The sequence below is a fragment of the Dromaius novaehollandiae genome, chromosome W (assembly GCF_036370855.1).
Source record: "Dromaius novaehollandiae isolate bDroNov1 chromosome W, bDroNov1.hap1, whole genome shotgun sequence".
NCBI lineage: Eukaryota > Metazoa > Chordata > Aves > Casuariiformes > Dromaiidae > Dromaius > Dromaius novaehollandiae.
The window spans coordinates 42009008-42024307 of NC_088130.1; the positions used below are offsets into that span (position 1 = coordinate 42009008).

The 15300-nt window shown below is 40.1% G+C and overlaps 1 protein-coding gene and 1 long non-coding RNA gene across 8 annotated transcripts in view; one reads left to right on the plus strand and one right to left on the minus strand.

Annotated features, from left to right (window-relative positions):
• Window positions 1-15300, plus strand: part of LOC112983662 (dihydrofolate reductase) — a 19949-nt gene continuing 4649 nt past the window's right edge. For all 3 annotated transcript variants that reach the window (XM_026100918.2, XM_026100919.2, XM_026100920.2), the window contains exons 1-4: window positions 1-236; window positions 680-729; window positions 3622-3727; window positions 4563-4689. In XM_026100918.2, the coding sequence (XP_025956703.1) occupies window positions 151-236; window positions 680-729; window positions 3622-3727; window positions 4563-4689 (369 nt within the window). In that variant the 5' untranslated portion in view covers window positions 1-150. The remainder of the gene's footprint in view (window positions 237-679; window positions 730-3621; window positions 3728-4562; window positions 4690-15300) is intronic.
• Window positions 2193-15300, minus strand: part of LOC112983663 (uncharacterized) — a 27943-nt gene continuing 14835 nt past the window's right edge. For 3 of the 5 annotated variants that reach the window (XR_003259286.2, XR_003259285.2, XR_003259288.2), the window contains one exon: window positions 12192-14350. This is a non-coding gene — a long non-coding RNA (uncharacterized LOC112983663). Of the gene's footprint in view, window positions 7702-12191; window positions 14351-15300 lie in introns of those variants that run through there. The other 2 variants (XR_010385609.1, XR_010385608.1) reach the window with 2 other exon arrangements.

Below are 15300 nucleotides of genomic sequence, written 5' to 3' on the forward strand. Positions count from 1 at the left end.
GGGAAGGCGTCGGCGTCCTCGCACCCCCAGCGGCTCGGTAGCGGCAGGCGCGGCGTAGCGGCACCTGACCCACGATCTCCCGCCCCCGCGGGCCGCCCCGCCCCAGGCCCGCCCGCGCCGCTAACTCCGAAGTGTGGGGCAGCAGCCGCCATGGTGCGCTCACTCAACTCCATCGTGGCCGTGTGCCAGAACATGGGCATCGGGAAGGACGGGAGCCTCCCCTGGCCCCCGCTGAGGTACTGCGGGCCTGCCGGAGGCGCGGCCGGCGCGGGGCGCCGCGGAATCAGGAGAACTACAACTCCCAGCGTGCAACGCTGCGTGTTGCCCGCCGGCGGGCGGCGTAGGGACCGCGCGTTGCGCGCAGGGACTTGTAGTCTTGGGCGGGGGGCGGATAGGGCGGGAAAGCTCCCGCCGCGACCGTTGGCGGGGTCCGAACCGGGAGCGGCGGCCGGGGTGCAGGGGCTGCCGGCGGGCTCAGGCCCGGGGAATTTTCCCCTGCAGATTCGGGGCCGAAAGGTCACGTTTCAGACATGGCACCGAGCCGGGCCGCGCTGGCCCCAGCGAGCTTCCCTTCCCGGGGCGCCGGCAGCGCTTACGTTATGGTTTTTTACAACTAGAGAAATAAAAATTATTCATAAATGATGTTGTAATGTGGTTTTCTTTCGTGTTTTGTTTTTAGGAATGAGTTTAAGTATTTCCAGAGAATGACTAGCACATCCCACGTGGAAGGTAATGTTGTATTTGTTGCCTTAATATGCCCCTATTAAAATTAGTTCATATTGTATCGGTCACAGAAAAGATCTGTAACTTTCTTTTTCCAAAACTTCAAAGTCCTGCTTCCCCAGGCCGACTGCCCGTCTCCCCCTCCCAAGCCTCATCAACCTCAAAACGTTGCCTAGCCCTTTCTGTTTGCTCATTAGTAGGAGAAGACTTGGAATTATATAATGTATTGCTATTTCTTGTTTTAATATTTCATGTTTTAAACAAAAGCATTTGTATTTTTATATAAATCAGACAAAGGATTTTTTTTTTTTACTGAAGGTCCAAAAAGTATTTAACCCCTTTATAAATACATAATCTGCCAGTCTAAGTTAGAGGAAGAAGTTGGAGATGAATCAGATGTTTCTTTGCTGCAATTACTTTGCAAACAAACAGAATTTCAAAGTTCTGTCTCCCAAGGGACAAGAAAACAGCATCTCTACCTACAACTCCAACTGAACAAGTTACAAAGTTGTTATTTTTTTGTGTGTTGGTTTATTAACAGTTTTTTTCAGTCTGTGCTAGCTTATCTAACTGCTTTGTGTACTTCATGCTTGGCCGTTCATTCCCCCCTCTGGCTCTTGTGACAAGTTTGGTGTGTTTGTCTGGGTGCTGAGCCATCCAAGTGTGCTGTATTGGCCAACAAAAAAAACCCTAGCCATGCTGATTGTATGCACCACTAACTTGCAGGCTTAATGAGACCTTTGCAACAAAGTAATGTCATAGTTTCTATTGATTTGGTGAAATAAAACCTATTACTGCAGCATCAAAAAAAATCATGGGAATCAGCATAAGCAAGCAGGAATGCAAGAGATGGGATGGGTCAGCTAATTTGATCTGACTGGGTGCTTTCCACTGCAGAACAGACACATCTTGCTGCCTTGCCCTATTCCTCTTTTGCCCTGGCTTTCCTGTTTGTTTGACTCTTCACTAAGCTGTTTTAATTCTGTAACCCAGCAGACTACTGTCTGGGCCTCCCTTGGGACTGCCAGCACAAGTACGTGGTGGGAGCAGGCAGCCAGGGAAGGGGGCACTGGGAGAGGAGGAGTAGGACCTCCCTGACTGACATATTGCATCTGGTGCAGTCATAGCCATCATGGCCAGGATGGTTTATCCTCAGCTTTCTGCTGCTTCTCTGTTTTCCAGTGTGGTTACTCTTTTCTTCTTCTTTTATTTATTTTTTTTCAAATCCCCTGCTCAAACACCATCTAGCAAAACTCACCTGTTCACTAAGATTTCTGAGCAGCCTAACGTGCATTGTTGTTTTGATCAAGGGACATTCCTATGTTCTGCTTTGGAGGTCTGTTCTATATTCCATAAAGAATGTTTAATCTCATTTTAACAATAGCCTTAAGTGAAGGATGTTAATTGTGTTTTGGAGACTTAACTCAGCCCACTGAAACCTAGTGTACAAAAAAAGCAGAACACAAATGTATATGTCTACAAATTCCATTTTATGACACAAATAACCCATAACCAACAACAGATGTTTTAAATATAAATAATAAAAAGTTTACTCTATCCTGCATGCAAATCTTTTGATAAGCTATGATGTTAGATGCCAAACAGTGAAGCTGCTTCATAACCAGAGCTCTTGATGGATTATGCTTCCATGAAACTCAACAGGAGGGCTGCCACATTTGGCTCAAAAAAGTCCCAGTCACAGATTTTTGAAAGTGGGAAGAATACAGTGGAGAAGCATCACTTGATCCTGCTTTTGATCTGCTTGCATAACTGCTGTGGCCACTGCTGAAAAAATAGATATTCGTCTAAATGGACCTTTGTTCTGATCCAGTATGCATCCCAGTATGGATCTTCAGTAAGAGAAAGCATACTTTCCTAAACAGTTTGTGCCTCGTCTTTGACAGTGATGCCACTGGTCTGTGCTAATGTATCTGAACTGACAGTGCGGTAAATCTCTTGGAAAGAGAAGTTTAGGAATAGAGCACACTATCTACAGGAAAAGGCGTTTAGGCAGTTCTCATACACATTTGAAACATCAGTTCTCTGGTGTGATATAATAGATTCAGCATCTCTCAAACCAAACCAGAAAAGACCTCTCAGACCAAAGCAGGAAGAGTTAGCTGTGAACAAATCTCATTCTTTCCAAAATCCCTTCTACTGCATTAAGAAACTTTCTGTGTTACCTTGTATGAGTCTCTCACTCTCCATGTTCGTTTCTCTGGCTACTCTATCTGCTCATAAAGGGAAATGCTGATAACCTTCTTGATAGGATATATATGAGAAATAATGAGCTTATGAATGTTGATCACAAATAATATTTATGGGTGAATTCTAGAATATGTTTGAACATCTGTTACACCTCTGTTTTTGGATTAAATTCAGCTGATTTTTCTTCTAAAAGTTGTCCTTAAAGCTGTGGCAATTATTCCTGATCACGTAACTAGAATGATAAAACATACAAACACAAAATAGACTATTCCATGCTGCTTTGGGATTTATGCAGAGAACAAGAATATTTATTCACATTGTGAGAACGACTTTGAGGATGTGAGTTGGTCTCACACACTGGCATGAATTTGTCCCCATAGACATAGCTGAGCCAAGGGCAGTATACTACATGTAACATAACTTGTTGATGCTCTTTCAATTGAAAGTTTACAGCTGTGCATAAGACTACTTTGGTTTGGTGTTAGCTGCCTACGAAGGCTTTAGGCACAAACATGTTCTTCTATGCATGTGAATAACTTCAGAATCAGAGCCTAAACTTGTTCTTTTGCTAACTACTGAAATTGAGCTCAGAAGGAGGAGGTAAAGTCCAGTAGATGTCACTAAACTACCAAAGCAAGTTTAATACAGAGAAGAAATTCTCTTTAAATAAATGTTTTCTCTCTTACTCAGGTAAACAGAATGCACTGATAATGGGTAAAAATACCTGGTTTTCCATTCCTGAGAAGAATCGTCCTTTAAAAGACAGAATTAATATAGTGCTCAGCAGAGAGCTCAAGTATGTATCTGAAGAGTTATGAGTCTGTAAAACAAATAACAAATCTAAACCAAAAAACAGCATGACTTTATAAAGTAATTCTAAATGTAGTATTTTTATATCTGTTTAGAAAATCTCTCCTGTTGTTTCTGCATGATATTGTTACTTTATTCTTCTATGCATAAAATAAATACTAGTCCTGGATCTACATAGAAACCATCATGTCATTAGTCCTTATGACTCATGTATTTAATTCTATTGCTCTAGTTTCTGGTTACTGACTTCATTATTCACTTTTCTTGAGGCTTACTTTTATTAGCATTTAAGGGAAAAGAACATGTCCTTTTTCAGAGCTTTCTTCTTGAATGCATCACCCACAATCATCCAAACATTCTTAAATAGAAATGTTTGCTTCTAGTGGTTTATTGCTTTGGAAAGCTTTGGTGGGGTTTTTGGCTGAATATGAGGTGTGGAGCATAAGGGGCTTTTTTTTGACAAGTTTTATTGGGAAAATATTAATGCTTTAGAATTGGGTAGAAGTCCATATTTGGTTAGATATATAGATATTTAAGTTCTTCACTTATGCTTTTTTTTTCCCATCTGATACAAAACTTCAGATCTATAACTTATAATGCTTTTTAAGTCACATTTATGATTGAATTCTGATTTATTAAGCATACTGCAGTCAGGTGAGAATTCTAAAATGATTTAGCAATAATAGGCATTTCAAAATAGTAAACTAATGTGAAAGATTTAGTCACTTGTAAATTCAGCAAAATACATTGTATGTCTAGATTTGTATTGATTATCATGATGAATGTCCTTTAAGTTAAGTAATAAAACTTTGTTTTTCTAGGGAAACCCCAAAGGGAGCACATTATCTTTCCAAAAGTCTGGATGATGCTTTAGCTCTTCTGGATTCACCAGAATTAAAAAGTAAAGTAGACATGGTTTGGATTGTCGGAGGCACTTCAGTTTATAAGGTACATTTAGAGTGAATACTCTTAAATTACTCATTTTCTGCAGATGGGAGAAGGATGGCTTGAGTTCCTGTTACTCCTGCTTCAGGAAGTTCAGGAACAAGCTTTTCCCTCATTATGACCCAGGAAACTCCAGTGATACCAATAGGTCAAGTCTTGGAGAATAAGATTCCTATTGGCAAGTTAAAAATATCTATCCAGGTAACCAAATGTAGCTCTTGCTAACCATCAAGTATCTTACAGTCGTGATGCTTTTGAGAGCTTTTCTTAAATATCTAAATTGCTAGCTTACTTTTACATATATTGTTACGTTTAGTTTACTAAGGCAATAGATTGGCTCTGCAGAGGATGTGGACATAAGGAAAAATCGTCCAACATTTGAGCCAAAGTATGACGCTTTATACAGGTATACAAGTAGGAAAAGAGGATTTGGAGAACCAGGCAGGTAATGGTGTCAGCAATGGGAGGAGATAATCATAAGACAAAATGTAGAACTGACTCTGCTTTTTCATATCCAGGAACCAGACGTCCCTGCTGTTCCCACTCCTCAGGTTTTGCTTGTTATCCAGGCTGTCCCAGTGTTTCTAGTTTCCATTCATATGCCAAAAAGACAGCATGTGCCACCTCCTTCTTAGGAGCATCTTTGCACACTCAAAGCCCTGTATAAGCAGTCCTTTTTGCCTTTGGGATTCCCCACAAATGCAACACTCCTCCTTTTCTTAGCTAAGCTATTAGCTATTCAACCATGAAGAGTATTATAAAAACTCTCTTTTCCCAACCCTGTGTTTCCTCAACCTTCTTTCTCTCCTCCCTCAATCCCTTCTTCTTGTCTTCCTCTTGTGTATATATACAAAGTTTAGTCATCTCTCATTGCCTCCATTCACTTCCTTAGGGTCATCCTTTCAGCCTTACGCACTCCAGGTACTGCCATTTAACACTTAGTTAATTTTGTCTTCATGCGTATGTTCTCATATAATTTCCTTTTGTTGTCAAACAATACCACATTAAATATGATGGCAATTGCCCCTAGTTCCTATCATGTCAATCAGGAGAACGTGGAATATGGAAGACCATAAGCATTCTTTCTCCTAATAAAAATATCTTAATTTAAAAAATTATAAAGCATACCCTTTATCAGTGGTAAGGGAAAAGGCTGTCCTGTTGCTGTCCTTTAGCCATTCCAGGTATGCTGAAAATATATTCCACTTCTTGTTTAGCACTTGAACTACAGGGCTGTGATCAAAATACCATCATGCTCCTGGCAGCAAATTAGGCTAGTAATATTTTTTGTACATGGAGTGGTAGAATACGTGTTCTGATATTTCTTGCCTTTGCAGTTTATGCCTTGCAGAGAGGTATGTTTCACGAATCTCTTTTCTGTAACCTAGGGAATGTGTCTTTTACAGTAAAAAACCAAAGGTAACTAGGTATTACTAAGGCTGTAAAAAAAAATATGATGCAGATGCAAATAGCCTATAAAACAACAGTTCCTCTACCTTTCTTTTTTTAATTTGTAGTCTTATAATCACTTTTACATGTGGTGAAGTCTTCTCGCCATGTATTTGATGTCCAAATGCATTCACTCTATAATCAAGTATTATCATTAAAAAAACACCCTACACTTCATTCTTAACCACTAAAATGTCTGCTTCCTGGTAGCAAGTGGCAGACTTATTTTTGGAGGCAGATTCTCTTCAGATTAGGCATAACTGCCCAACAGCAGCAAGAGATCAGATCTGGCTTCTGCCTACAATTCTGCAGGATACACGGTGAGAGCAGAAGCAATTACCTCTTATGCCTGTATAGTCATCTAGTGCTACAAAGACTAGTAATTCTTGCTTGTTCTTACAGGAAATTCTGTATCGTAGGTTTCTAATTTCACTATTGTCTCCTGTATCAGCTGGTATTTCATAGAAAACAATGCCATTTTTACGACCATTATTCACCAGTACTTAGAAAGATTATAAATATGCAGTCTTGATCAAGAGAATTTTTGCAATGTATTGCTGTGCTGGTCAGCATAAGGAATCTGACTTAAAATTTGAACGGTTTTCCTTCTTTCAAGCTTCTAATCAAGATGTTTCAAAGGAGTTTGTAATTCACCAGGGAGAAATATGACAGTTTTGTACAGATTCTTGCATTTAAACTAGCATTATGATCTTAATTAAAAGGGTTTGATGGAAGCTGTACACCTTTATCAAAACTGCAGATAATATTTTTAGTGTCTGTATTAAAGATGCACAAAGGATTACTGGAATATTACCATTAAGCCATGTAGTAATGTGTGGGAAGTAAAATATCAATTGGTAACTGAAGTGAATCATTTTATTCAGTAATAGTAGGTATTTGATTTTAAAGCCATATTTTGATCTTACTACTTTGTATGGCTTAAAGGTTCAGTACAGACTGTTTATTTGGTGTAAGCCTGTTATGGAGAAAGTGGCTCTAACTACTTTAGCAAGTAGGTGCAACAGGAGTGGTTTGAAACAGGTAGTGCTGAGTACGTGACATTTTCACTGTTAGCACTTTGAGGGTTTGAACCCAAAGTTCAAATCCTTTGAACCAGGGAGAGCTTTATGAGGACAAACTTTGATGAGGAAAGCAGGTCACTGGAAAGCATCATACTTTACTTTCATCTGTCTCCTGGAGGTGATGGTCCCTACCCCAACCACCATCATGCCTTTTCTATTCCTGATCCTGTACCTGGCTTGCTTCTGTTCCTTCTCATTCAGAAGTAATACTGTGGTGCTTGCTGAGTAAATCCTCTTCTGCATTTGAGTGTGGCCACACAAGAGTGCAATGGAGAAGGAACAGCAAGCTTATGCATATGCTCATGGCACATACTTTGGGAGGACTCCCTTGACTGGCTGTTACAGACTGCTGCAGACTTCTCAAGGACTGAGTAGAAAGATGGGGATAATGCCATTTTTGGAGTCTTCACCACTGCAGATGCTCTGTTGATAAGAGGCACAGGAGATGAGCTCAGGCTGGTAGGATCTCATTGCTCTGGGGATTCTGGAGAATAAGAAGTGAATGTAGTAGATGTGAAGGTGCACAACTGAGGCCATCTGCCACAAGTCTGCACTACAGCTCTGCCAGTGTCAGACATCACTTCAGAATTCATACCTTTATTCTGCCAAGAAGAGAGAAGTAAGCCTGCCAGTTGCTGAACACCTGCAGTGCAGCTGTCTATTGCTTATGGCCCTCTTGCCCACAGCTCCCAGGTTCTCAAGCACAGTTTTCTCCACAGTAGTGGGAAGTACTGGCATAAGCTTATTTCTGCCTCAGGTACCTTGAAAAGCAGAGGAAGGTGAGCTCTGAATAAGGTGGCCATCAAAGTCCACTGGTAGGTTACCTTCATGCCTTGTTCAACAGCATACTGTGGGAGACTGTCTCACTTGGGACCTTGTTGACCAGGGGAAGGCAGAGCAGCTAGACATGGTAGGTATTTTGGTAGGGGACAGGGAGGGCTGAGCAGAGTATTGGTGTTAGAAATGAGAACAGAAAGGATAGAAAACAGTTGCCACAGTCCATTGAATAGAGCCTTGTTCAATAATCTCTTTCTGCCTCAAAGTGTCCTCAAGGGTAAGCTTTTGAGGCTGATTGTTGTCTGAGGTTTTGCTAAAGGCAACCTTCATCTTAAATTTGATTTGATACTGCTCATCTCATGAGATTTGTAATCTCGTGCTACAGCCACAAGGTAGTAATCTTGCCTGCAAGGAAGTTTTTGGACTTCTCACAGCACAGATTTACAAGCAGTGTCCTTGAATCCCAATGTGACACCATGCTGGATCGTCAGCACTCTACTTGATCTACTGAGTTGGAGGAGTTGATATTACTATCGACTGTGTGGATGAGGATGGAGAAATTGAGCAGCCCAGAGAGGGCCAGTAGATCACAGCCAATAGGAAGGTGTTATGCAACATGAGAGGCGCTCCATGATGTTGCATGAGCACTTGAGGTTTTGAGAGCCTTCTGCTGGCTCTTGAGTGCTTGCTATGTGCTGGAAAACTTGTGGTGGTGTGACTCACTCATTTGTTCTGTCCCTTGAGTCCCTGTCAGCAGTTGGAGCATATCAGACATGCTCCTGGAACAGATTTTCGGTTTGGTTTCATCCCAAAGAAATTCAGTTCATGCACACCAACTTTGCTTCCCACTGCAACCAATGCAAGTGGGGACAATTGGAAGATTCACTTCAAAACCACATTTCTGATCTGAGCTAAGACAGTAATGTAGGTGCACTGTGTATGGAGGTACTGTCTCTTAACTGAGAGGTTCAGATCTTGGCTTTGATTCTGAAAAACAGTGCTACCTGGAGATCCTAAGGGAGTTTGAATATAAATTACGTCAGCCTTTTTTACTGGATTTAAAATGTGTGTTTTAAATTGATTAAAAACAACATTCAGATTTTACTAGGAATCTGAACCGAAAGTCTAGTCACATCCTCAAATATTGAACAGAGGCTTTATGATGGAACTTTTTAAAAAGCAGGCATCGGTTTACTTATGTGGATGGAACAGTCTTACAGTAATGTTGTTTGTGGCATGTTTAATATAAATCTTGCTTTGTAAAAATAAGCAAGCACACATCCCTAGCAGTGAACTTAACCAGTAGACAAAAAAATAGCAACAAAACTTAGAAAAAACAAAAATGAACAATATATGACTCGGGTCCTCATAACCAAGGCCTCTTTAGTAACACTAAAACAGGCTATAGGTGAAACAAGTTTTCACCTTTATAAAGCAGTTTTCTTTAAAACATCTCAAACATTTAAAAATGTCACTTCTCTTTTATATATTCCTACTCAGATTGTTGCTTTCTCAATGCCGCAGAAGCAAACAATGACATTCAAGGTCACGTTGCTGAAGTACAGAATTGCATTCATGTATTAAATTTGGAGAACAAACTTGTAATTTTGTAACAGGACAAGAAGTTCTTTTTCTTTCATAAGAAGTTTTGTTATTTTTGCTGTTTAGTTAATATCTACGCTGGGAATAACAGAAAATAGATGCTTTTGATAAATAGCATTTGGGGAAATTCTTCAAAGAGGCTTGAGCTGGAAAATTAAATTTCCAGTGATAGCCAAGAGAAAATTTTATCTAATCTTCATGCTCAGGTGTCTTCCTATGTATTAATATTTGACAGTTTGAATACCTTATTTTGTGTTTGGTAATCTCCTACTCCCTTTCATTCTTCAAAGTTACTGAGTTACAAAGCTGCTATTCATATTCACTGCAGCAAGTCTCTTGCAGATAATTACCCTATTAACTAGAATTTTTTGACTAAGCATATAAGCTTCACTGGGTTATGAACAACCTGAGTGGGTTGCGAATGCTGCATTTGCTAAGCTTCAAATCTTTACTATACCATGTGTGACTCCTTTAAGAGAGAAGTACTAATAACTTGCATCACTAGTTTTGGGTTTTTTTCCAAGCCTGCCAAAACTTTACCAGCTAATACTTGATACACTTTTTAAAGATTACATTTTACTTAGAATGTATGAATTTCCTATAGGCTATAAAAGAAGTAGTAATTTCTCTCCCTTCCCTGCATGTAAGACAAAATGGTTTTAAACTGTTTACCTATTAGAATAGAGACTGACATGTATATGTTGCCTTCTGTTTTTATAGAGTTACAGTCAGAAATGCGACCAGGGACCGAGATCCAACTATGAGAGAGCTGGGCAGAGAGCTCATTTTTCCGTGCTCACCCGCTGTATTCTTGTGGGTTGGCAGCACTGCTGTTCTCTTGGAACATATCTGACAAAGAACATATTGCAAAGAGCAAGTTCCTCTAAGCTGGGCAAAGCCATTGACCTAGCAGGTGTCATGCTGCAGGCCAGAAGCATTACTCTGCTCTGTGAGGAGTCAGTGCAAAAAGCATAGCACTGCATTGGTTTCTCTGTTAGTTCCGTTTCAGAGTAAACTGATCAGCATGGTTTAAACCTATTAAAATTTTTGGAAAACCAGTAACGTTACTTTGTGTGAAGTGAAGACTCAAAACTAATCACAAATAGCGGACAGTGTCTTCAAAACCACAGCTTTGTGTGGAAACTAAATTCTGTGTCCTTTGCTATGCAAGGTATCACACTGGATGATTAGGATAGTTCTCCTGGCCTATGGAAAGAATGTCTTAGTGTGCAGCTGTCTGCGACAATGCATGGAAATTTGAGGGAGAAAGTGATTGTTTTGGTGGCACAGCTGGTATGTTGTTTCCTTGTCCCACCAAACTCATGTTAGTCTTACTCTATTAGGCAAGTGTTGATGGTTCCAAGCACTTGTGCATCCAAGGAAGATTGCTGTCTTCCCAGCATATAAACAAATGGAATGCTTATATTTTATTATTGCCGTGCCACTGAATCCTTCTTTATGGAAGAATTTTCTCACATGGCTTTGTGTAGTTGTCTGAACAGGAATATGGCAATGGGAAGAAAATTTGGCCTCTATTCCTATGGCCCTTTAGAACCAGAGGAATCCTTCCTGAGAAAGGATTAGGGCCATTTTAATGCAATTCTCTAACATCTCTTTTATGTAAAAGTGACAGGGTCACAGCATTGCTGTTAACAGCACCGCAACCCCTTGCCCTTCCCCCCCCAACATTCATGTATTGTAAAAATATATTCATAACTAATGTAGTTAATGCTTCAGGTGGCCAATGCTTGTTGTTCTTACCTAGTCATAAATAAGATTAGATGAAGCAGAACTACAATACTAGCTGGACTACTAACTACTGGACTAGTGGGTTTAACTAATAATTTCTTTTAGGAGTTGAAGAACTCTTTGATATACAGGTCTGTTTAACTAAGATTCTTGGAGATAGGTTTTAAATTAGTATCTTCATGTTTTCACACATTTGAGAAGGACACAGCTAGCCTTTCCAGTACTCTCTTCAAAATAAAGTCAGAGGATTTTTTAACATGGGAAAGGAAGGTATAATACTCCTATTACTCTTAGCCAAGCTGCCTGTCCTTATTCTTATGAACAAACATATTGGTTTGACATTCCTTTGGGAAAAAATAATTACTAAAAAAGGTTAATGTACAAATCAGAGTTGTAGTCACAAATCATGCAGCTACGGAAGGCTTTTGCTTTTTAAGTTCTTGCGGAGGTAATGATAAAGGAAAAGGTTTAAAAGGCCCTCCTTTTAGAGTAACACATGGAAAAGTTTAGTGAGTAAAGTGTAACTGTTTCTGCATGGGCAGGGTTTTCAGTAAAGCTGATGGAAGATTTTGGTTATGAAAGGTGCAGTTAATTTGCAATTGATGTGGCAGGATGCTGCTGCACCTGCCTTTGTCTCTGGCAGACAACTGGTGATGGGAATTATCACAGTATTCCCTCCCTCCTGAAGTTTACCCTTAGCAGCTTGAGAAGAAAGGATTTTTCGAAGGTGCTAATTTTCATGGTTATCATTGCGACTGACCTAAAATTTTGTGAGATTTTTAACTCTGAGATTTATATATATATATATATATATATAAAAAATAATTACTTTAATACTCTTGTGGCTTCAAAATACAGTTTGCATATGCGATCCAAATACATTTTAAGGCTTGAAAACAGAATGCAAATGAAAAGAATATTTCTCTTGAAATCTTCTTTTATAGTGTTCTCGTATTTTGTTTGGATTGGCAATGCTCTTGTCTAGTAGTAGAAAGACACTTGAAAAATAAGTGCCTCAGATGGTTGCTTTGTCTATTGTATTTATTTTATGTAATCAGTAGAAGATAGGAAGGCAGAAGCACTGTGTGTTCCTTTTAAAACCTGAGAATCTTTAAATGACTAGAGATAACTTGTCCCTTCTGCAGCAATCAGTTGCTATGTCCGCTAGATTACAGTGATTTGGTGATAAATCTGTAAAAGATTAATTTTCTATATAGTACTTCTGCAACTGCTTGTAATGTGCAATCACTGTTTGCTGCAGAGCTTTAGGGTATGTTTTAACCTGCATTCTACAAAGAGAAACTACCCCAAGGTGATGGTCCTATAAGTGCAGATGTAATCTAATCCTACCTGGCTGTCAGTCCAATACAGTTGGAGATTATGAAGCAGGTAACTGCTAGGTCACCTCCTTTTTGCTTCATGATTTAAAGACAGGCCTACTGAGGGGCACTTAGAAGACAGCAAAAAGATGAGGATATGCTGAAGATCCCTGTGTAGTAAAGGACTCTGATTCATACAGAGAGTGCCTTACCTAGGATAACAGGAGGGCTCCTGATGCCCCAGCTCTCTTGTCCTTCCTCTCTTGTGGAATGTCATCTGTGTTTGAGGAATGGTTGTGCTCTTTCTGAAGGAACAGCTCAACAGACACAGTTTTGATATACTGTGCTCTAACGTGAACTAAAATCAAATTTGCTTTTCCCTAGTATATCAGGCTGTAGTATCTTACAGGGTTCAGTAGCTGCTATACGAGCAGGTAAGCCTGTGGGCAGAGCAAACAGATATGCCTATCCCAGGGAAACCAATACATGTACAAATAGAATCCTAGGAGAATTAAGTGGCTAACAGAAGAAAAACAAAAATAAAACAGGTAGTACTAGACTCATTTCCTACTTACTGGAAATGCTTTGTCTGTTAAGTATCATACTAGCTTACCACAGTACTGCATCATCATTAGAACTGTGTATTAGTTACTGCATATTCTATTTAAATGTGTGAGGTCTCCCTACATATTCTATACCATGGTATGTTCTGTGTGTCATGTTAAAACTAAGTAGTATTTGCCTTACTCTGTTCATTAGAATAAAGTTCACAGCAATAGTTTGCAGAGGAGGTGTCAGAGTCCAATGCTCTCTGACCAGGTTCTTTTAGATAACCCCCACACATGGAAGGTTTAACGTTTAGTACAAAGTTTACCTAATTGAAGTTACTGTCAGGGATCAAGGGCCACTGCTCCCCAAGGGACAGGAAGCCAAGAGCAATAATCTGTCTGGTAAGGCAGGGGCTGTACCAGCCAGGGCTCATGGTTCATGGTGATGAGACAGGCTCGAGGTGAAGCCAGGAAGTCAGTCTGCATGGCAGGAACATGTCTGGTGAGGGTAACCAGGATCAGGTACAGCCTGGGCAGAGCTGAGGCTGAGCAGTTGGCTGCAGCTCAGGGCCAGGGCGGCCCATGGCTGGGCAGGAACAGGGCTGTGGCAGGGCTGGAGACTGACACTGCTGTGGCATTGTGGGGCAGGGACTGACAGCCTGGGGCTGGGCTGAAATGGGGTCCTGGGCCTGGGCAGGGTAAGGGAGGCCCCAGGGAAGGGTAGTCATTGCTATTAAGGCCCATTAGTGCCCTCAGGGCCCTTACAATTACATGGGACTTTGATTTAGCAGACTGAGTGAGCAATGTAGTTAAAACATAATACAGGTACAAATTATACTTAGCAGAGTATAGCTGTTGTAATATGCAGTTGAATCACAATACAAATGTGATTCTCCTTATGGATCTCTATAATATGCTAACCGTCACAACACTGGGCATTCCTAGTTGATGGGAAGGAATACGTGGGTTGACGCCAGCTTGAACTCATTGCTCTCTTCCAGGCTCTTCTTGTTCATTGTTTGGTTTCTATAGTCTATTAGACTTATACAAACCTAATGACTTCCTGCAGCTTGTCTGACTGCACATGGACATATGCTGCACCATGGTAAATTTCAGACGTATGATGGTTCAAGTAGGTCTGTAGCAGAAACAGAGGAAATATAATTCAGTTGGAGAAACTTCTCTTGCTGTCCAATATAACACAAAGCATTTAAACATTAAACATTCAGCATTTAAACTTCAGTTCCCCATTTGATTTACTGCCCCCAAAACTTTCATAAGCTTATTAATAGTCTTCTAAGTCACCTAACTGGTCACCTGAGGTTGTTCTCTGAGGTTTAAACCCTGGTTGTTGTCTTTGGACTTATGGTATCTGTTTTGGAGAAAGGTGTAGAGATAAAAGTTACATGGCTAAGGATGCTTAACAAGTCTGAAACACATCATACAGCATTATGAATCAAGACTTACTTACACTACAGGCCACGACTGTGCCTGAGTTTTTTTCCAGTAAAACAGTAGGATATCTCTTGGAGAGGAAACTAGCAATAGTATTGACCTATCTTGATAGTACAGAGTTCTTGCTGAAGCACTGGAAAAATTTCCAGTAAGCAAGATAGGAGCTTGATTGACTTCTCTACTACAAAACAAAAGTATCTCTATTTACAGAACACAGCATGTTTTTATTAGTGAAGCAAGTTATTCTTTGCATTATTCTGCAGATGAATGTTTCTCCTCTTACCTCACCCCCTTATTTAAAAAAAAAAACAACTTGGTATTTATAATACAAACTAGATGAACACAGTTCAATGCTGATGGATGTCAGTGTGCTATGACTTACCTTTTTCATTTTAAGGCATTCACTAGTAATAGAGCTGCCTTTCTAGAAACCAACTTCCCAGGAGTTCTACCTATTAATTTTACTGGATTAAATTTGCATTTACTAGGCTACTGTAGTTGTTAAAATAGTACCTAATAGCATACTGCATGGTGAATCACCTTTAACAAAGAACATTGTTCATTACCAAGATTAGGGAAAGAAAGGCTGTAAGCACTTCAACTACTTAGTATCCAGGCACCAGTATAGCTTTT